Source organism: Xenia sp. Carnegie-2017, unplaced genomic scaffold, assembly GCF_021976095.1.
Source record: "Xenia sp. Carnegie-2017 unplaced genomic scaffold, XeniaSp_v1 HiC_scaffold_4, whole genome shotgun sequence".
Classification (NCBI taxonomy): domain Eukaryota; kingdom Metazoa; phylum Cnidaria; class Anthozoa; order Malacalcyonacea; family Xeniidae; genus Xenia; species Xenia sp. Carnegie-2017.
The window spans coordinates 6,877,338-6,900,837 of NW_025813504.1; the positions used below are offsets into that span (position 1 = coordinate 6,877,338).

Consider the following 23,500-nt stretch of genomic DNA (forward strand, 5'->3'; position numbering starts at 1 on the left):
TGAGATTGATTCCACAAATGATATTATCAAAGACGCAGTATGTGATGAAAATATACAAGATGAACCGCAAGAGGGTTTTGATAAAAGAGATCAACTACTTAAACTAGCTGAAGATGGTGATTTAGACAAGTCAGTTGCTTACATTAAAAAAGCTAGTCAAAAAATTATTAATAAATTATACATTGAATACGAGAAAAAACGATTACAAAAAGCTAATGAGTTTTTAACTGATTTAGTTATATCAAAATTTTCAGATATATTAAAAGGGTTTGATGCTATTGAAGATCCCAAAGAATTAACAAAACAGCTTAAATCAGACAACCTTTTAAAGCGAGATGTGTACAGTTTAGTAGAAAAAGTATCACCATTTTTACCTTTTTTAGGGTTTTTATCTGGTGGTATAACAACCGTTAAACATGTTTACGAACATAAAAATAATAAACCGGATATAAAATCTGAGTAATAATATAAATGAGCTTATTTTATGGGCATGATAAAACAGATATTAATTTAAATATACAAGGATTTGTAGATAAAACACATCTATCAGATAATTATTATACTAAAACTCAAGCTGATGGTAAATTTAATGACTACTATACTAAAACGCAAGCTGATAATAAATATGTTTTTGTTTCAAGATTAGCCAACTATTATACAAAGAATGAAACAAATGGTAAGTATGCTTTAAGTTCTAATTTAAATAAATATTATACAAAGAGTGAAACAAATGGTAAGTATGCTTTAAATTCTAATTTAACTAACTATTATACTAAAACACAAGCTGATGGTAAATTTAATGACTACTATACTAAAACACAAGCTGATGGTAAATATTATACTAAAACACAAGCTGATAATAAATATGTTTTGACTTCTAATTTAACTAACTATTATACTAAAACACAAGCTGATAGTAAGTATGCTTTGACTTCTAATTTAACTAACTATTATACAAAGAATGAGATTGATAGCAGAGTAAATGGTAAAGTAGTATACCATAGCAATCAATTAAATTATAACCCACCTTCTAATAGCCTACAAACTATTATCAGAATTATTTTTAATAATATTAAATTTATTGAATTTACACTTTTATTAATAAATCCGTCTGATAACTCTAAAACAATTGAATTAGATATGATGGTAGATAAGATTTAAAAAAAATTTATCATTAAACTAACAAATGATAATGAAAAAAAGATAGTTAATGCATTACTAGATTTATATTACGTATACTGTGTTGATGATGATTTCAACTATATTTATATTATTATTGAACCAAAAAAATCTACAGCTTCACTTGGTTATAATGAATGGGCAAGAAAATGGCTTAAAGCATTTAATGGATTAACCAAAATACAAGTTTATTCACAACATCAATCTACATTATCTATGACATCTAATGGTTTTTCACAAAATTTTGGGGCTACTATAGAAGATAATATTCTATCAACTAAAAAATTTGTCAATGATGAAATCGAAAAATTAAAAAAATTTATTAAAGACAACTATCAAGATAAAACTTAAGATGAAGAATAATCCTCATGTTTGACTACATATCACATAACTGTTTGTAATAAGTAATTAATACAAAACGGTTTACCACATATACATTTTGTAAAATTTTGAGACAAAAGCGATATACAAAAAAATTCAAATCCTGAAACAATTAGTAACAAACACTTTTAACAAAAATTATATAAAACATTAAATTATTTACATTAAATTATTAAAATGCGCCGACTTACATGTGCTGGTTACATTAAACAACCATTGTTAAAAACATGCACTAAGACACGCGCCTGACAGACAAATAATATAAAAAATGCGCCGACTTACATGTGCTGGTTACATTAAACAACCATTGTTAAAAAACATCCACTAAGGAACACGCACTTGACAGACAAATTAAAAAACATATAGATTCCATATTTTTTAAAAGAGCATATGTTAAATGTCTGTTATTCTTCAAATTCTTCGAATTCTCGAATGCCACTTTGGGCTCCGAATTTTCACTTTGTGAAAATTTTCCCCACCGAGCCCTGAGGATTCTCGGTAACTCCATTCCCCTGCTCGATCACTTTGTGATCTGCGCTGCCGAGTTTCCTCCGAAACGATGCTATGTTAACATTTATTTGTAAAGACTGCTTGTAAAATTTAAACGCACCTATATATTTCAAAAACATATAGATTCTAAATTTTGTAAAGAGCATATGTTAAATGTCTGTTGTCCTTCGGACACTACGGGTGCGCTCCTGATTCACTTCGTGAATCACCCGCCGTCGCTGAGGATTCTCGGGGCTCCATCCCCTGCTCGATCACTTCGTGATCTGCGCTGCCGAGCCCCTCCGAAACAATGCTTTGTTAACATTTATTTGTAAAGACTGTTTGTAAATTTTAAACGCACCTATATATTTCAAAAACATATAGATTCCATATTTTTTAAATAATAGATTGTAAACTCGAGTTTTTTACCCCCCTTTGAAAACTTGAGTTTTTTACCCCCCTTTGAAAACATGGCCTTTTTTGCGCAGCTTTGAAAACACGGCCATTTGCGCTGGTATCCCTTTGAAAACACGGCCTTTTTTTGCGCTGGTACCCCCATGGCCTATACTACTCTGTATCATAACTTATAGAATATCCCGCACATGAAGAAGTTGGAAAATTAACCTCTTTCAATTGTGTGGCCTGGTGCACTGTTACTTTTATGCCAACGTGCTTAGGGGTATACTTCCAACCCCTGTACGCAAGAAAAACGATATCTTGGCAGATGCTTTGAATCTTCCTCTCCATATTGATAACTAGTTTATCGTTGGAGTCATCAGTTGTATCGACATCTCCAGCGTACAACATGCAAATCAGCATATACAAGGTGTCTAGAACAACTGCTTCGGCCCTCTTCATATTTATAGTACCTATGGATTCTTGACCAGGTGTAACCTTAATGTCATGACGAACTTTCGTTGCTACACGGAGAGCCAACTCAACAACTCTGTGTCGAGATATACGCCTTTTAAATTGGCACCAAGATAATCTTCTTCACAGTCTTCATCGTTCACAGTCATCATTTTCCTGAGTATTTTTAAGGAAATACTGCCAGGCTGCTTCTCCTATATCTGCAGATATTATGAGAAGCGATTCGGAAGGGTTCAATGGTAAAATAAAGACAACTTGATCTTCAAGGCAATCCTTTATTCTGCTCTTAAGCCAATCACTTTTTAAAGTTTCAGGTTCAACACCAAATGTGCAGTGATATCTTTTACAAAAAGATGTCCATATAAATTTCAAAGACATACAATACGCTTCGAGATGCCAGATTGGAGCACAGACCTAACTTCCTTAAAGACTTAGCAGCTTCCTTTATCTCATTCTTGAAGGTTTTGTTGAGCAGTTCTTTGAAACTTGGCGTAGCATTTCAGATGATATTTCCCTTCAGCCGCAATCAAATCATTTGCACCTGCTATCCTACTATTCAGCACAGGATTTAAGTAAGCCTTTTCTAGTTTTTTTTGAGACGTTTCAAATGTTTGAACTTTATTTAACTTCATGCCTGTAACATTGTTTTGGCAAAACATACACTTGGACCATTGACCAATCCATTAAATCGACATGAGATCTTCTCAGAGTTGGTTCATCGTGTAATTGTTCTGAGTTTGCCTTGTTAGCTTTGGCATGTTGCGTTTGTATTGCAGTTACGCGCTTTTAAAGATGCTGAATGCGTTCTTTATTTGTAAAGCTACCGAAACAACTTTGATGCCAAAGTATTTGATTCTCATATTCATTCGCGTTCAAATTTTTCAATCTATCATTGGTGTCTTGGAACGTAAAATAACTGCAATTTTCTCGTACACCTGCATATTCTAAAAAACGTTTCATACCTCCTGAAAAAGCTTGAAAAAGTTTGTTTGCTGAACGCTTTAAAAACATCTCTTCCAGTAAATATGGCACGACGACACTAATGATGAATAAGTTCTTGCTGTAGCTACGGTTGTGGAAAGCGATGCAATAGCTTCCATTTTAGTTCCATTACAAAAAAAGTCTAAAAACGTACACATTTTTTCGTCTACATTTGAACTTTTTGTGAGGATAATACCATTATTTTAAACTGAGAATTGCTTTCAGAGCGTGAAATTTTATTGGCAAAGTAAAGCAAGTATCGAGCGAGGAATCGAGGGTTTTTTAGTAACGTGAGGAATCGTTTATGCAAAGTGAAAAACCCGTATTTTTTATTGAACAGGTACAAATACTTTTATACACTGAATACTTTTAACTGCATTTACACAGCCTCAAAAAATTTTTTCCTGGATTTTAAAACGTTTTTTATGTCAGCCTCGTTATCACGTAGAAGAAACAACATGCCTGTATCAAAGCCTCTTTACACGTTCAGAGATATCATTGAAGCTGAAACAGGGATATTCTTAAAATGATCACGAATTGGTTATTTTAAGTTCTTTTTCCTGCTTCTACTATAAATGTCCATCAAACGTGCAAATATGGCTATTCTAAGATTGTGCCACCAGACTATAAAGTGTGAATGTTTCGAGTGGCCAATGTAATACCTGTGACGTCATAACTGAAACACGTTTTGCTCACGAACTATAGATTTATATAGCCGACGCCACATTCCTATTCGTTTTTCTTTATTTTTTGCTTGGAAATGATTCATACTCAATTTTTTAAGTCAATTCTCACTTGTAGATAGTTTATTGTTTTCTAACGTCATAGTCCATAGCAGTACTGAGGCATACTAACATGAGTCTGGTTCTATAATGAACTATAAGATTAAGGATAATCTCTGTTAATATAGTCATGAAAATAAGACATTTGCCTGCCATTCTTTAACTTAGAAACATAGTGAATAGAAAATTCGCTCGTTAGCAAAACATCATGGGAGCATATATGAGAGAGCAATTTTCATATAAAAATTATCACTTATTTTTAACACCTTTTAAAAGCATTTAAAGGTTTTGATATCAGAACACTATTTTCAATTCTTTTAAGCTTTTTATTTACGCTACAACAGCAAAATCAAAATAAAATTGATTAACAAAATCAAAGTAGAAAAATAGAAGCTCAGATGATGAACTTAAAATACGCTCCAAATTAAAAAGAAAATTATCTAGCATTTCCAGGTTAGTAGGCTTAGTAAACAGCAAATGCATCACTATTTCATATACAAGAGTGGCCGATGAGTATTCTGGTAGGATTATTTTGCATGTTGAAGTCGACGCAGGTATGAGGAAATATAAGTCCATCATTGAAACAACATTGCAATTAACTCTTTCGCTACCAGGACCTTTTTTCCTGAACAATTGTTCTGGAAAAGTTTATAATCTCATAAATTTTCATATACCAAACGTACAAAGACAAACTTACCATCAAATTATTTCTTGCATGCAGTTCTTACTAACTGACGAATTTCATATGTTTTGATAGCGTTTTACACGAAATATTAGGCTTTGAGAAAATGTAAACTCATAACATTTCATAAAGCGTGTCCCTTCAAATTATTGAAAGATTTATTTTGATGTATTATCTTCGATATTCATCCAAATTTTACCAAAGAAACATCAAAAGTATTGCCATTTTGAAAGATTTTTTATCCAGTCAAAGCATTCATTCAAAGCATTCATTCAAGGCGTAACGAGTATGCTCGGATAGCCGATCGGCTAAAATTCAAGAATATATATCTGGATTCTGCATCATATTTTTTCATAAAAGGACTTATTTTGCACTTTTATTTAATAAAAGTGTCAGGGCGACAATTTTGCAATAAGCTATATGTATATAACGCTATGGCAATGGAAGTTGTTTTATCAATACTCAAAAAACTGCTCTGCTTTTTATTGTAAAACACTCAAATTTCATCTTCATGTACAAAAATGAATGAATTTTCTTATAGCTTACGATCAACTCTATTAAGTGTTTGCGTAACAATATATAAATAATGTTGAACTCGCAGAACAACTGTTATGTTTCTTTATAAATGATAAAATTTATATCGGCAAGAAGTACACATGGATGGTATGCTATTTACTCGTCAAAGTATTTGATAACAAACCAACACTTCCGGAAGTGAACTCATTAATACATCTCAGTCGCGAAAGAGTTAAGTATAAATGAGAACAATATATGAATGCCCTGCTATACACTTGTAAAATTTACAAGTTTTGCTACATTTTTTACTATAGCCCTAATCCTAACCTATCATGATTGCATTTCAAAATGGAAGAGCTTTGTTTGGATTATCCCTCTTAACAGGCATCTTGTTTTTGACATTTTTAGTTTTTTTGTAATCCTCTTTTCTAAATTGTGCTTGGTCAAAAAGAAAGTGCAATGTTTAATCATAGGTCTAGTGGTGAAGCTCTTTCGTATTTAAGGCAAGCACGCATAGCCAGAATGATAGTTAAGGGTGGGGAGCATATTTATATATGCATGACATGACGTTTTAGTTTCTTTGAAATCCATTATTGTTAATGAATGGCTATATGAAAATATCCCCATCCCGATCATCGTTCTGGCTACACCCCTGTTTTAGGTCCACTGCCTGCCATTACTTTTTCACCTTATTTTAATAATTTCAAGATCTATTGCGACAAACTTTTGTCAGTTGTTTCTCAGATATATTAACAGTAGATGAAGACTGTACAATAGAAGAAGACATTTAGTTTTTTTTTTATAATTGCAGTGCTTCATCACTATGCTTGGCTTATGGCTTGGTAAAGTTTGTTTACCCTCTTCATATGTTCTAGCTCTTCTGTGTCCTTTTATTTTTCCGAAATGAAGCATTCACCTCATTCTCCATGAAACGATCTACAATGTTTGAAATGATTCTTATCAACTTAATCCGTATGACCAACCTAAATTGGCTGAACAAATAATATTTATAATATTAATAATGAAATTTCAAAATTTTTATTGGTAGGCTGTTCTACAATCTATCCAACTTTGGAACACTTTTAAAAATATTTCTATGGGTTAAAATAACTATAAATTTCATATCTCATACGGCCAAATGCATTAATGAAACAAATTTACTGATATATTTCTTGGTTTTTATCTTACACGGGAAATGAACCAATCACAACTAAGAAAGCAGAAATATAACGATAACAGAGGCAATAGTTTTTATTAAAGGCCGAGTTCTTCTACGGGGATGTTCTTAATTGGTTTTGCTTTAATTTGCTTTTCTTGAGTCAATATATACAAACTTTAAAGCATTGAAAATAGTTGTTATCTTAGAACTTTCACTTGTTTTTAAAAGAGTGTTAAAAATAAGTAAGGGATATTCTTACTGGCAAAATGCTCATTCCAGCAGCCATTTTGTGTGACTGCGAAAGTTACCATTTTTGCCATGATTCTTTGCTAGAATGCCAATTTTCTATCATTTAATATGTCAATAAAACATTATGCTTTCTTTCCATAATTATTTCTGTTTGCGTTTTTGTATTTAAAAACAGTTTTATTCATACTTTCGAACATTTGTGAAACTCAAACTAAAAAAACGAACGTGGCATTTTTACAAAGAAAAATATGTTTCTACGTACATACAATGTCTGGGTTTTTCTAATATGTGCATCTCGACTTATCTAGATGAAGTGATGTATTACTTGAAAACAGGTTATCAATAATATCTCAGGTTTATAGTGATTTTTAAAAGCTTAACTGTATTACTATTCTTTTAAACAGCAAATGACGTCATATAGTTAGCAGAAATTTACTTTTATTGTTTTTATTTACCTGATGATCGGCGATCGCCGTAAGACGTGAAACACTGTGTAGTGAATGATTTAATGATATAGTCTATTTTATTTTTATAAATTTGTATTTTCCATAAAGATATTAAGCACTCTTTTATCTTGAATACTTTTAGTCAATTTTCTTTATCGTTCTTTTATATATATTGATGACATTTTTTCTTATAATATTGTGTGTTTTATTTTTTAGAAAGCTAATATTTAAAACAAGAAATGTTAAAAAGATTAAGACCGAGATATCTACGCCGCCAAGTTCATTTAAAACATTTACTTTTCTTTGCTGCAACGAGCACTCTTTATTTGATAATTTTGCAAAAAACAATTCTTCCAGAGGTTATTTTTCAAATTGCGGCCATTTCAAAAAGCTACGTAACATTATTGATACAAATTTCCAAGTTCAGGATTAATGGCAACCTCTCAGTGACAATGTCGTCTTCAGAAAACTCAAAGCTCAGGATAATTTTGATTCAAAACTGTAAGAGCTGGGTGTAAAAATACCGTTAATTCAAACAAGAATAAAAGCAATAACTACCTAATGAATGTTTCAAACCACAACTGCATGGCAATACATCCTAAAGTTGTTTTGTACAACAGAATTTTTAAAACAGCAAGCACGACAATGACATCGATGCTGGAAGGCTGCGGTGAACAATTGCACTACGATGTCCAAAAAGGTGATTCGCTTTCCGTCAAAAATATCCTTTTAATAAATTTTGAAAGATGCTTTTAAAATTGTAACAAAAATATGTGGTTTTTGCAAAACACTTTCCAATCTGTTTTAAGTATCTTGGTATTAAGTGACGCCCTGATAACAATTTCATGCAGCAATTCGTAAGAATGAAACCCTTATTAAGTGTACATCTCCTTTAAATTGCTTACATGAGGGTGAGGGAAATAATTTCTATTTATATAGATCAATTGGATTTAAGAACATTTGCAAAAATATTTGTTATATCTAAATCTAATGTTCATGTACAATTATGCCGTAGAAATTGGTGACTCGGCGCTGGAATAACGTCTATAAAAGATAATGCTCGCTTGTAAAGTGTAAAATTTTTACGCTATTATAGAATTGTATATGGAAATCGATTCTGAAACAGTTCCAACTTTTAAGCGTTCGTTGTTTACTGTAAACTTGTATCATGAAAGCTTTATATCTTTAGTGCATGTGTTCATGTGGACGTCATTTCCGGAGCTGAATCATCTAATTCTGGGCAAAAAAATCCAATAAAATATGTTGCAATTGTTCTTATTAAGATTAAGACAGTTTCGACTATGTTAATTTTGAGGTTTGGCGCTCAAGGTCTTCTGATTGCATGCAATTACACTTACATAGCAAATGTGTAAGCATAATAATGAAGTAAACAGTGGTTTTAATGTAGAATCAACAGAAGAATGGTCAAGTGAAAAAATGTCACATCCGATCATCAGGCGCATTTGTATGAGAGCAACAAGTCATCAAAGGAAGTACCAAAGACGAACTCTTGCTATCTCACACTTCTATTTTAGAAGAAATACTGGTCTTACGGCCCATCACACGTATATCAATCTTTTACGTGACCCTGTTGAGCGACTAGTTTCGCATTATTACTACACAAGAAGTCTAAAGCGTTTACCGAAAAGAATAAGGAGACTTAAATCACTCGGACATTGGAATGTAAGCTTAGAAGAGTGTCTTAGCAATCAGTACGAAGGTTGTAAATGGAACTTGATGACTCGTTTCTTTTGTGGACCAGATGCAATTTGCAAAACGGGCGGTAGGAAAGCACTGTTGCAAGCTAAGCACAACTTGCTTAATTACTACGCGAGTGTTGGGGTAGTTGAACACTTGAGCGAGTTTGTGAGCGTTTTACAAAAGCGTTTGCCAGAATTCGTTGCAAAAGATAAAAGAACTTTCAAAACAAGTTTTGAACAGGGGAGTCAAGAAAAATGTTCAAAGAGATGTTATCTTTCTCATTAGTAAGCTCAACAAAGCGGATATTAAGCTATACAATTTTGCCAAGGAATTATTTATTAAACAAGCCAGAAGTTGTGGTGTAAAAATTATATGACATTCAAGTAACAATTATTATATGATAAGCATACTATATGAGAGCTTTGACCAGTAGGAGGACATAAGTACGGAATTAACGTCTCAAAATTTTTTGTTTTCAAATTACAAACAAACGGTAAAATTATTCAAATATTTACCTGAATTTATCTCTGAATGGAAAAATGTGACATTAAGAAGAGTTAGTCGAAGCAATTGACATATTTCTGCAAAAAGAAAACGAAAAAAACCGTTTTTCACACGTTAATTTGTACGTTGTTTTTGATAACAAGATTTTAACAAAATTGATTAGCCTTTAATTGTATATTCCGCTAGCCACAATCACATTCTTGCACGTGTCTTTAGCTAGCCAACAGCATTTCTTGAATCTTATCAATACATGGATAAGACGTCAATTGTGATAAGAACTAAAAGATTTTACTTGTCTCCGTAGTTCTTAACCAACTTAAACTTCTTTTGGCCAATCTTCATTTCTTCATTTATAGTCAATATATTTAGAGAGGCCTGCATGAACCTGTTTTAAATTATAGCTACTACAAACTATTGTAATATTTTTTCAAAATTCACATTTTTGTGTAATCTCTTTGAAAGTCTTTTCAAACCATTGTAAACATGAAAGCACTCATATAGCTAATCCTTCGTCCTTGAACTCCGCCGTCATTCTTATGGCACACCAAACTAATATCTTGCAGCTTTCAACTATTTCCAGTATTATCTTAGCATACTTTTCTGTTCACTGGAATTCTACTACAAGGAATCTTGCCATCTATGAGATATATGAAAATGTTAATATTCATAATTAGCAGGATATAAAAGCAGAAAAAACTGTGACTTGACACCTTATTTAAAACACCATTTAGCAAAATTATATAAAAAGTAACGTGTATTACCATTACTAGGAAAAAATCCCACAACAATAGTTTGGAAGGCATCATAGTGGATATCTGTTATGACTAATTTGTGCTTTAGAGATCATGTAATACAATTTCAATAAATGACTCAAGCGACTCTACATATTGATGTCAAAAAATTCATATTAGAGGCACCATAATTTGTCAAAAAAACAAAGAGCCCTGAGGAATTGCATATTGCTCTGTGTAAAAAAAAACTGGAAAAAATCATTTTCTTACAGAATGGGCAATATTTGCAATAATTTGCCATTTGCTACAAAATTCAGCAGTTGCGTAAACAGTTGTAAGTATAAGTCATATGGAAACGTTGTAGGGGTTGTTCACACTAGCAATATAGATCGATCCGAGATCAATTTTGACTCATGTCGAGCCATGGGCCAAGTGTAGACAGTCAAAAACTAGCCAAGACCCAATTAAGATCGATTTAAATAAGACCAGCTTTAGGCCCTTAATAACCGAGCACGAGGTCTTTACGGAAAAATATCGGAGGAGTTTTTTTCTTCAGACCAAGCCCGTAGGGCGAGGTTTGTACAAAAATGCAGAGCTCTGATATTTCTCAGTGAAGACCAAGAAAGCGAGGTTATTAATAGGTTTATTATATGGTAATATTTGACTTGAAACGAAGCTTGCTTTCTTTTTCGCCCTTATTGCTTTTTTACCGGTTGGCTTTCACTTTTCTAGTTCTCGGCCATAAAAAAATATTTTTCAAATTGTATCGTCTGGATAGTTAAACTATTTTCCAAGTGTTTTTTTTTCGAATCACATTCGTAAATTATTTTTTGTTTCGTTTATTTTGCGTTTTCCTGTCTGCATTGCGAAGTTTGTTCACATTTGACTGTAAAATTACACGTTCTGGTCCGTGTTCGATTACAGGAAAATTATGTACAGGCAAAATATGTTTTTGAGCCAATCAAAGCGCACCATTTAGCCGGAAGTGACGTTATACATAAAATTATAGTGTGTAATTATATAAGCGTAAATTAATCACGCCACTCACGAAATATTCTTTTCTGCTGGGCTATATTGTTAAATGTTGAAAGTTTTTCTAAAAAAAATGGCTAAACGAGGGAGACACAAAGGAGCAAAGAAGTCTTATCGCTAATTTATATTTTAAGCCGGGAGAATGTTTGAAAAATGATGGCTAAAACTCACAAAAATGTAGAAATAGACGGCAAAATGAGTTTGCAAATCACATGGAGAAGAAAGAGCAAAGGCACCTAAGTTCTTTGAGCAGTTGGATCTGTTTCTGAGTGACCAATCGAAAGCTGTTTCAATCGATGAAGCCATCAAGTCTCTGGGCATGGCAAGTTCAACTGAAAATATTGAAAATCTGTCAAATAGGAAAATTAATGTTTGGCAAAATGAATAAATGATATTTGTAATTTATTCAAATTGCACCTTTTTCTTAAAAGTGGTTGTTGTTATGGTACATCATATCCTCTCTGGCTTGTAAAAAATAAACAAAGATTACTCATCAACTGGTGCTACATAATGGGTATAGAAATATCAACATGGATCTTTCGTAATTTTCAGAATTTAAGTACGGATAAAGGGGAAAAGCTGGAAAACAAATGCCTCAATTGTTCAAGCATCAACAACATTAGAACGTTTAGTGTCAATTTTGGAGAGACTGGATGCATTAGTGTGTTCAGTGAGCAATGTGACTTCTAATGCTCCTCTTGGAGTTGTACAATACTAGGTATGATATTATCTATATACCATCAAATGATTACTTCTTTATTACTGCTCTTGCTCTGGAGGGGCACAAGTAAAGGTTTAGTCTTGTGTACGTCAAGAAATCAACTTTGTTGTCTCAGAATGGATTGAGTTATTACAATAAGGTGGCTAAAATGAGTGATGAAATATAATTTTGTAACAATGCAAACAACGAAGCTATCCTTTAACAAACAATACAAAGTATGCAAAATATATTCGCACAGAAGACAAACTTAATTTGCAACGTATTTTGACTCTATCGCTTGCAAAGTTTCACACCTTCTTAACTTTAATATTGCAATTTGGCATTTGGGAAGATTTAGCTTTTATACTTTCGCTAATAATACTTATAGCACTAATTAATTAAGTACCCTTATATTTGTATTCCTGTATACTTATAGCAATACTAAGTCCTCAATAATGATGAAACACTTAAAATTTTGCACAAAAATACTACCGGAAGTCACTTCCCATGCCTTGTGAATGAACCCAGCAATGTTCATCAAGTTTCTGCACTTTTGCACATTTGTACTTCAAAAGCCAAGCAAAAAGGTTGTTTGTTGCTCCTTAAAAAACAGTGATCAATTTAAGAACACCATACCATTGAATAATACTGCATAGATATATTCTTAGAAAAAGGATGCATGGGATGTAAGAAATAAGTTAATTTCACTTGATGTAATTTTGAATTGGCCAGATTATTTATTTTTTAGTCAACAAAAATATTTACGAGGAAAAGTAGTAAATAGAGATAAGATGATTAGGCTATTCGACATTGCTACTGAAACTTCATTACTGGTGACTCAAATACCATATGTTTCCAGTGAGAGAACAAACAAATCCTAGCTTTTGATTTTACCACACATTTCCTGTAAAATGGCAAAACGCACAATCCTTAGAGCCTTTAAGTTCATAGCTACTGTATTTTATTATTTTTGACGTTGGAATAGAAACACTTCCTATTTTAGTAATTTTCTTAGTATTCTAATAGGGGCAGTAATGGAGATGCGGACACTGAGTAAATTGCCATTGAGTCGGAAATCCAATAATGACTGATTTCAGTGCTTCTGCTGCCATTTAATAACACTACGTAAAAGCACTTCGACTACAGCCTCACACACCTCATTTAACAATTCTGTTATACGAAATTTTGTATGCTTTTTAAGTAATGCTTTATGCAATTCCTTACATACTAGAAAAAAGAAATTCCTGGACATGCGAAAGTTATCAATCCTGAGGTTATCGCCAGTCCATAGGCTCACAGTTCTTTCTCAAAAAACACTCAGCCCTCCTCTTCAGGGGCGGATCTAGGGTATGTCAAATCAGTCACACGACTTATGTTTATAGTTCAAAAATTATTAATCAAGTTTAATGATTACAATTTTTTTGATCATTAAATTTTCGTTCTGTAATCGTTTGGATTTCATCGTCAAAATGCTGTTTTATGTATGAAAACTTATACAAATACCAACTTAGCAAACATATCAATAGATAAAAACATATCTAGAATTTTATTAACTGGCTATCTGATAAGCGGGGTGGCTCGACTGGTTCGACGGATAACGGAGTTCAAGAACGCTTATTTAAGCCATTACATTGGTCAATAGCCAGATCAGTGGACAATCTGGAATAATCTCGACCGATAAGCGGGGTGGCCGGACCGATAAGGGAGTCCCATTGCTAACGTGTAATTGGTTCGTTTAAATTTTTGTCTTACTGTTTTGGGTTTGACCAATTTCGACTGAAAGCCAACTGAACTAACACAGTCAAGCTCACTGTCTGAATTGAATGTTTGATCGTTTCGTAGTAATTTTCTAAAGCATGAGAGAAACTAAACTACAATCAGATGGAATTTATGGAAATCGTTTACAAATTCATATATTGCCACGAATGATGCTGTCCAAAACTATGTGGATGAATTGTAAATGCTTGGCAAAGACAATCTTGCGAGCGACAATTTAGTCAGTGATGTTCAAAAGCAAGCCAACATTGTTTTCAGTTTTCTCGGCAGAAATTTACATCCAAAATCGTAAGTAAAGAACAACAGAAGTGTATGCATGAATGTAAAATATCAAAGTCAATTTATGCGAGTATGTGATGCCATTTATGTCAATATGGCGTAGGGTAAGCAGATTGATGCTTCTAAAATTGTTGTTGCAAAGGACTTTTAGCTGTGATTTCTTTAGTGCTTGGGGAATCATGGCTGTTATATGGCAGCATAATCCTACATTCCTGCGAATATATTTCAATGGACAAAGTGTCAGTTCTAAAAAAGGAATGTCAATAAATTATTGCATTTTTATTGTATTGTGTACATAGTTGATGCCTCATTTATAACTTATTTATTAACATATCATAGGCCTTTGCCTATAGAGACAACTAACGATGACTGAAGTGCAATGCTTATGGTAGAAATGGGGGATTAAGATACGAATTAAGATAACGCGTGTTTCAAATGTCAGTTGAATGTGTACTATTCAACTGACATTTGAAACACGCGTTATCTTCAGTACTGACCATCTTATTTATGTTGGCTGAATGGCATATTCTATTTCTTTATTAACAAATTTGTGCACACTCCATAATACTTCTGACATTCTTTTCAAGGTACACATATCCTACCAGACACATGCCTAGACAAGTGGTAAAGCGCTTTGAGTTAAAGCATGACATTAAGAGTTCAAAAATGTATATGATTTTAGTGTAAAAGCATAATTTCAACAAGATTTAAGTGTAAAACACAAGCTGCAAACTAATCACAACTTAGCACATGAATATAAAGACGTGAATGCTGATATTTTTTGTTCGTTTATCGACATTATGTTATCCATTCTTCATTCATTTTAATAACAATTTATAGATTGTCATAAGCATTTAACTCGTATTTGAGGTAAATAGTATTTTCATTTCAAATTAATGCTGTTTCAAAGAGCTTAACGTCAGGTGATCCAGTTTACATAATAGTAAGCCTAATTTTATACAGTACTGTAAAAGTTGGGTGTATTGCTCTATGTTAAATCTTCATATATACATGAAACTTGCAGTTGTCTAACTCCTATTTACAATTCTTTAGGAGTAAAAGCGCCGCACGCATAGCTCACATGTCTAGACTGACTGACGGAACTGACTGACTGACTGACTGACCACGGGCGGATCTAGGATTTTTCAAACATCAGTCATAAAACGTCGGAGGCGCTACGCACATGGGGGGGTCTGAGGCATTCTCCCCTGAGAAATTTTGAATTTCAGAGCCTTAAAAATGCCATTTTTAGCGTTTTAGAGCATTACAAAATGTATTTTGTGGTCATCGTTTTTGCGTAAAAACAACACATTTTGCTTACGTTTTTTTCAAAAAAAAAATGAAGTGAACAATACTTGAATGTTTTGCCAAATATTTAGGCTCATTATCATGCCAAATATAGGGCTCATTAGCATGTCTAGGAACGTAAAATTTATTTTACAATATTGCTATTCAAAAACAGATATAGTCTTTAAAAATTTCCACCAAGTTGTCAGGCATAGACCCCCTTAGAGACCCCCATTTAAACCTCTATGTAATGAGTTAAGTTAGAAATTTGGTACTACAAGTGACAGTTCATAGATATAGAAAAGCTCAGACTTCAAACCATGCAAGTTTATTGTAACCCTTTACCCATCTCCACATCAGTGCCAGCAAATTCACCTTTTAAGAAAAAACTCAAAATTTTTTTCTGCCAAAGACTAAGCAAACATTATCAGAGTGAAAATTTTCAGTTAAGGACAGCTTAATGCCATAAATGTTTATTGGGCATTTCACTTGACTATTATCTTCTGCAAGGTGTGCTATATAGCAATCACTAGTAGCATTGTATTATCAAATACAAACAGAATCTAACCAACATGTCTTTAATTACATAATTACATGAATGTTAAAATTGTTTCGTGTGTCATGCTTACTGGCTATGATAAATATCTTTTCATATGATCAAAGCTCGTTTAAATGTAAATCTGAAATAATTTAGTTTAGAAATTATAATGATCATCAGAAAAATAACCTAGTGATCATGAAAAATACTTTGCTGTTTTGCCAAATTTCAAGGTTTATCTGCAAACATAGGAAGATATTTTTACTTTATAGAAAATGCTTTTCATACATCAATAGCCCTTTGGAATTTATGGCAAACAATCTGGTATGAGCCGTAGAATAACACACCTTTACATCTCTACATGAGGTGTTCAGTTAGAAAAGGGGACAATATGTAACATGGGACAACATTTCATGTATGTGAAATACTCAGGTTTAATACCATTCCAGTCAAATTGTCAAAATAAAAAGCTTCATGGATCAGAAGACTCAAATTCACAGGTTATAGTAAACAGCTTCTCATGTAATCAATGTTAGTTTTCTCAAATCTTAAACAATATGTAGTATAACTGTCTAATGATTGAATGATCAATGATCATAAACTGAAAAGCCCCAAACATTTGTTTATGATAACGTAAATAATAGTATGGCGCCTTATGGCTACAGATTTTTTGTCCATTGAAATATATTTGCAGGAATGTAGGATTTTGCTGCCATATAACGGTCACGATTCCCCAAGCACTAAAGAAATCATAGCTAAAAGTCCGTCGGCAACAACAATTTTAGAAGCATCAATCTGTTTACCATACGCCATATTAACATAAATCGCATCACACACTCGCATAAATTGACTTTGATATATTACATTCATGCATACACTTCACTTGTCCTTTACTTACGATTTTGGATGTAAATTTCTGCTGATAAAACTCAAAACAATGTTGGCTTGCTTTTGAACATCAATGACTGAAATGTCGCTCGCGAGATCGTCTTTGCCAAGCATTTACAATTCATCCATAAATTTTTCGCCCTCTTGAAAAAATTCCCAGTTTGGAAAGCAGCATTCATGTCAATATATGAATTTGTAAAAGATTTCCATAAATTCCATTTGTTTGTAGTTTAGTTTCTATCATGCTTTAGAAAATTACTATGAAACGATCAAACATTCAATTCAGACAGTGAGCTTGACTATGTTAGTTCAGTTGGCTATAAGTCGAAATTGGTCAAACCCAAAACAGTAAGACAAAAATTTAAACGAACCAATTACACGATAGCAAGTGGACTCACTTATAGGTCCGGCCACCCCGCTTATCGGTCAAGATTATTCCAGATCGTCCACTGATCTGGCTATTGACCAATGAAATAAGCGTTTTTGGCGTTCATAGACTCCTTTATCAGTCGAGCCAGTCAAGCCACCCCGCTTATCAGTCGATTATTTCAGGTCAATTAAAATTCAACTGATCTGGTTACCAACGAGATATTCATTGCATTAGTCATTAGTTTTCAATAATAAATATAGCTGGATTTTTATCACGAATTAAATGCGATAATAAAGTAATAATAATTAATGAATTTTTAATTAATATGAATACGTAATTTTTGAATTTCAAACATCAGTCGCGCGACGGATTTGACATACTCTAGATCCGCCCCTGTGACTGACTGACTGACTGACTGACGGACTGACTGACTGACTGACTGACTGACTGATTGACTGACTGACTGACTGACTGACTGACTGACTGACTGACTGACTGACTGACTGACTGACTGACTGACTGACTGACTGACTGACTGACTGACTGACTGACTGACTGACTGACTGACTGACTGACTGACTGACTGACTGACTGACTGACTGACTGACTGACTGACTGACTGACTGACTGACTGACTTAATAATTTTTTTGTGATAAAAATTAATGCCCAACATAAAGTTCTGATTAGAGCCATAGAAATAGACCAGAAAAATTGTAAAATTAAATTTATTGTGACGTTTCGTCTTTACTCAAGACATCTTCAGACAAATAATAAATGGGATGTGAAGACAAGATATTATATTTACAAAAAAGTGTTAAATTACTACTAAAGGAAGCGGAAAGAATGATTTAATGAAAGAAATGCTAAAGGAAATACTAAAGAATGATTTAATGAAAGAAATACTAAAGAAAGTCACTCACCAAAAACGGTTTTCCTTCACGTATAATTGACCAAATCACACGTCGCTTCCTTAACAACATCTTCGCCCCTAAACCACCTGTCTTGACTGCTCACAAAATGCCCATCTATTTCTGTCTTCCTTTCACCGGCATACACTCCCTTCAAATTCGCACACAAATCAATAGCCTTTGTGCTGCAGCCTTCCCACATATATCCATTAAATTTGTTTTCCGCCCTTCTCAACGTATCTCTTCTTTCTTCCCCTTTAAGGACAAAATTCCCAAGCCTCTGAGATCTGGTTTAGTATATTTATTCAAGTGTCGAAGCTGCAACGCCTCGTATGTGGGTCAAACCACACGTCATCTGCACACCAGATTTTCGGAGCACTTGGGAATATCCCCCCTTACAGGCAACCAAGTTTCCCACCCTGCATCATCAAGTATTCTTTCTCACATTAACACAACTGGACACACACCCAACTTAGACGACTTTAAAATAATCTCCTCTTCCAACGATACTTATGAACTCTCCATTCATGAAAGCCTTCTAATCAATAAACACAATCCTTCACTTAATGTGCAAGGAAACTCCATTCCACTTAACCTCTTTTAATTTCTCTTTATTTCACTTCCTAACTTCCTTATCATGTATCCATTTGACACCGCTTCCTTTAGTATTTCTTTCATTAAATCATTCTTTAGTATTTCCTTTAGCATTTCTTTCATTAAATCATTCTTTCCGCTTCCTTTAGCATTTCTTTCATTAAATCATTCGACACCACTTCCTTTAGTAGTAATTTAACACTTTTTTGTAAATATAATATCTTTTCTTCACATCCCATTTATTATTTGTCTGAAGATGTCTTGAGTAAAGACGAAACGTCACAATAAATTTAATTTTACAATTTACAATTTTTCTGGTCTATTTCTATGGCTCTCATCAGAACTTTATGTTGGGCATTAATTTTTATCACACGAATTCGATTTCCGCTCGGCAAGTCTCTCGCTACAATAATTTTTTTCCTTGTGATGTAGCAATTCCGTCGCTCGTGTGTCTGGAATCCATTGCTCAATGAAGAAAATGCGGAGGGAAAGGGTGAATCATAGATGGGGCTGTTTAGATGAGCCCGGAAACCTGGACCCAGCGAGACGTGAAATGATTTTCACTAAAGGAGTAAAAACTTTAAGCGCAAAACGTAACCATTATAAGTCAATTTATTCGTAATTTTCAAATCAGGCTAAATTACTTGTTTTCATTTTAAAGGTTTTTTGAATTTTTTAAAGGCTGAGCATTGCTCAAATAAGTTTTTTGTTGTTTTGAAATATTCAATCTTTTCTATTTGCCAAAATGATTTAACGCTTCGCTGAATCTCGACTACCGTGTTCTTGTGAACAGCACCTTTATTGTATTTCCTATTTCGATAATAAACTTTTGTTGCGAACTGTTGCGAACATGCATTATGGAATATATACATCTTGGAGTAAAACTGGATTGTTTTCTGCATGTTCAATTCTTCTGAATAGTAAATTTCGCTTTGGCTATAATGACAATCGTCATTTTAGTACAAGTAACATCGTAATACTAAGAAAAAGTATTGTGAAGGCATGGCTTCTTATAAATCTCCTCAATGTTTGGAAAATTCGATCTCCATGTCTGAATATGACTCGAATTGTGAATCGAGTACGCCGGAAGGGGTCATTCTGTGGTCACACTGTGGGTTACGTCGAAGGGGAAAATTCTTTACCCTATGATGATGAGCCACTAGCAGAGCCTGGAGAACAAGTTTATACTCTAGATGATCCTGACGGACTTCTTCAAGCCAACTTACAACAAAGAAGCGATGGCACTATTTCAGTTACCGAATGGCGAGTTTAGCACAATGTACTTTTTTAAATTTTTATCTGATTCAATAAACTTTTTGAGTTACTAGTACATCAAGAGTTCATTTGTTTTGCTTGTACTTATACAGGAGCGCCTGTCAATGCTGCCATGTATTGTTAGTGGAAGGGGCACGAGAGTATAGTTGCCGCATAAAAATGAGACCTGCTATGCAAAAGATGTGCTATGGTGGCAGCATTGAATAAATAAAGTGTCTAACTCAGCATGAAGATTTTGGTCATATGGATATAAATACCAATAAGTACTGAAATCCTAAGGATATACTCTGATTACCTATAGGAATCAACTTTCATTCTTGGAGCTCACCATGAAAAAATGAGTAATGATGGCCGTGATGTTTATTAGCAATGTGCCTCCCAGTACACTTCCATTTTGCAACAATAAGCTCCTAGAAACAGCTACTGTGCTTTCAGCACTCCAATATAAATGTCTCCGAATGCTTTTCAACCAGTCATTGATTATCCCTTATCCCTTTTCTTTGCCCGCTTGTCTAAGTTGCTTGACGATGCTTTTATTTACGTGCCAAAAGTCATTGTAGTGTCTAGTACTCTTTTTCGCATCTCGTATCCACTTAGCAATCCCCTTGTGTCTGTCACTGATAAATATATCCACATGAAGTTCTGCTTCTTCCAGGTATTGAAATGACTTCTTGGCACCTTCGAGTTCCATGGCATTACTACTACTAAATTTATTAGCCTACAGTAAGAACATTAGAAATATTTTTGAAAAACTGTTTTTATGTACGTCGCACAAATATTGCTGAAAATCGCAACTTTAAAGGGTCACAGAAAATTTTCTTTTTGTCAAATCAAAATTCTGATTTCAAAAATGAATTCTACAAGGCAAGTTCTTTAATTATATCAAATAAAAACGGAGACTGAAAATTAATTGCATATGCACTTTAACATCGCTTTATATCAAATTTAGAGATTTAAATTTCACTTTGTAGCTAATTAAGTGCAATGCAAAAAATATCACTTTTAGAGAACAGAAGATGTCGTAAAAACCCTCCGCTGATGTAACCAATCAGATTCCAGGATATATGAAAATATGATTTTACACGCATAAGTAAAAAATTATACGATTTATGTTTTCTTGTGCACTTGTTCTGTTCTTGCTCATAACAGTCCAAACACTACAGGTCACTACTAGTGTCTTGTTTATATCATAATGAAGATAAAAGATTTTTGTGAACGACTTTCCATATGTAAGAGTGGACCGAAAAAACTTGAGAAAAAAAAAGATGCCTATTGACACGGAGATTACTATAATGACGCAAGTCATAGTACCAGTTAGTTAATGTATAGCTAAAATAAAAAGGCTTAGATTGAACTATTTCATTGTTAAATTCAAAACTAAAATTCCTCTTCCATACATAGTTTGAATTTAGTTTGAATTATTAACTTTTCCAAGTAGAGAATGTTACTTGAAGATTGATTGAAATTGTATTAAACACAAATTATAAGAGTTCATTTGAGTGTGTGTCAATAAAGAAATTATAAGCTTTCTCCTTTCAATATGCATAAGAGTGAAACCACGTTAAAAAGATATGAAAGATTTATTTTGTGGGCATTTGATGAAAACAAAAGAAAACAGACTTATGAAATACTTACAGACATTTAAATCTTTTCTCTTTGTTCTTATACTTAAAAATAAACTGACGATTAAAATAAAGATGTAGTTCTTTCGACGTTTGAGGCTAGAGAGTGTAGCTCAGTGGTAGAGCTTTCGATAGAAGATCGAGAGATCAGTGGCTCAATTCAAATAACTCCCTTTATAAAATTAAATAGTTTTTATATATATAAATATATTTATACATAAATAACGAAAGCTTCTCCGGATTGTTTTAAAAATGAAAGTTTCTCCGGATTGTATGTTAAACGTCCTCGCATAAGATGCCCACAACCGCTTGCGAATCTACCGACATAAACTACAAGAACATAGAGAAACCTTAACAACATACACTACACAATCAGACACCAAATCAGTAATGAAGCCATCAAAAAAGCAACATCCGCATATACAACAAAACGACACCACGAACTTCATCGAAAATTACAAGAATCCAGATATTACAAACAACTCCATCCCAACACAAACGAATTTGTCACAAACATCTCAAGCAAACCACTAACCGAACAGCAAACTAAAATTTTAAACAAAGGATTAAATTACAACTTTAAAGACGCGAACAAACTTGACTACGTTGCCAATCCCGGATCACCTTAAAAGTACACCAACTTAACAGACCAAACGAAGAAGACATTCGTCACAAAATCACCTATAACCTCTGCCACAAACCACCAGTCACCCTAAACAACGATGAACTACAAACAATTAAAAACCTACAAAACGACGACCAAATAATCATATTACGAGCTGACAAAGGACACAAAACAGTCATCATGGACAGATCAGAATACATCGACAAAGCCAAAACCCTCCTACAAGACACCACCACCTACGAACTTCCCACACAGACCCCAGCAAAACGACCACAAACCACATCAACCAGAAACTGAAACAACTAAAAGACAAAAAGAAACTAAACGAAAACGACTACAGAAGAATCCGACCCAATGACGCATCCACCGCCAAATTCTACGGACTACCAAAAATCCACAAAGAAAACAACCCACTTCGACCTATCGTATTGCTTCCAGGATCACCTACGTATGAACTTTCAAAATATCTTTATAACATTCTGTATCCATTAGTCAAAAATTCACCTCACACCATCAGAAATGCCACCACTTTCCTCGCCAGTATTGAAAACATTAAACTACGACCAGACAAAATCATGATATTCTACGACGTGACATCACTCTTCAAATCCATACCACTAGACATAGCCAAACAAATAACAAACGAACTACTAACAAACGACAAAACTTGGCAAGCTACGACTCAACTAGACAAAAATGACATCCTAGACTTACTCAAACTTTGCCTCTCCACTGAATTCGTCTTCCAAAACACCTTCCTCGCAGAAGCCGTCATGCAACACCTCGAAACACAATCAGTCACAACTAACACAAACATCAGACAATGGAAAAGATATGTCTACGACATCTTTGCCATAGTCAAGAAAGACAAAACTGAACAAATCCTACACACCATAAACAATACCACAAAGAACATAACCTTCACTAAAGACGAA

The 23,500-nt window shown here is 33.6% G+C and overlaps 1 protein-coding gene across 1 annotated transcript; it reads left to right on the plus strand.

Moving 5' to 3' along the window:
• The first annotated feature begins 8,416 nt into the window (after positions 1 to 8,416).
• Positions 8,417 to 9,811, plus strand: LOC124455474 (heparan sulfate 2-O-sulfotransferase 1-like). Its single transcript, XM_047006106.1, is given in 3 exon segments — positions 8,417 to 8,434; positions 9,143 to 9,639; positions 9,641 to 9,811. Coding segments are annotated over 2 exon segments (639 nt in total). The 5' UTR covers positions 8,417 to 8,434; positions 9,143 to 9,171.
• The last annotated feature ends 13,689 nt before the right edge of the window (positions 9,812 to 23,500 follow it).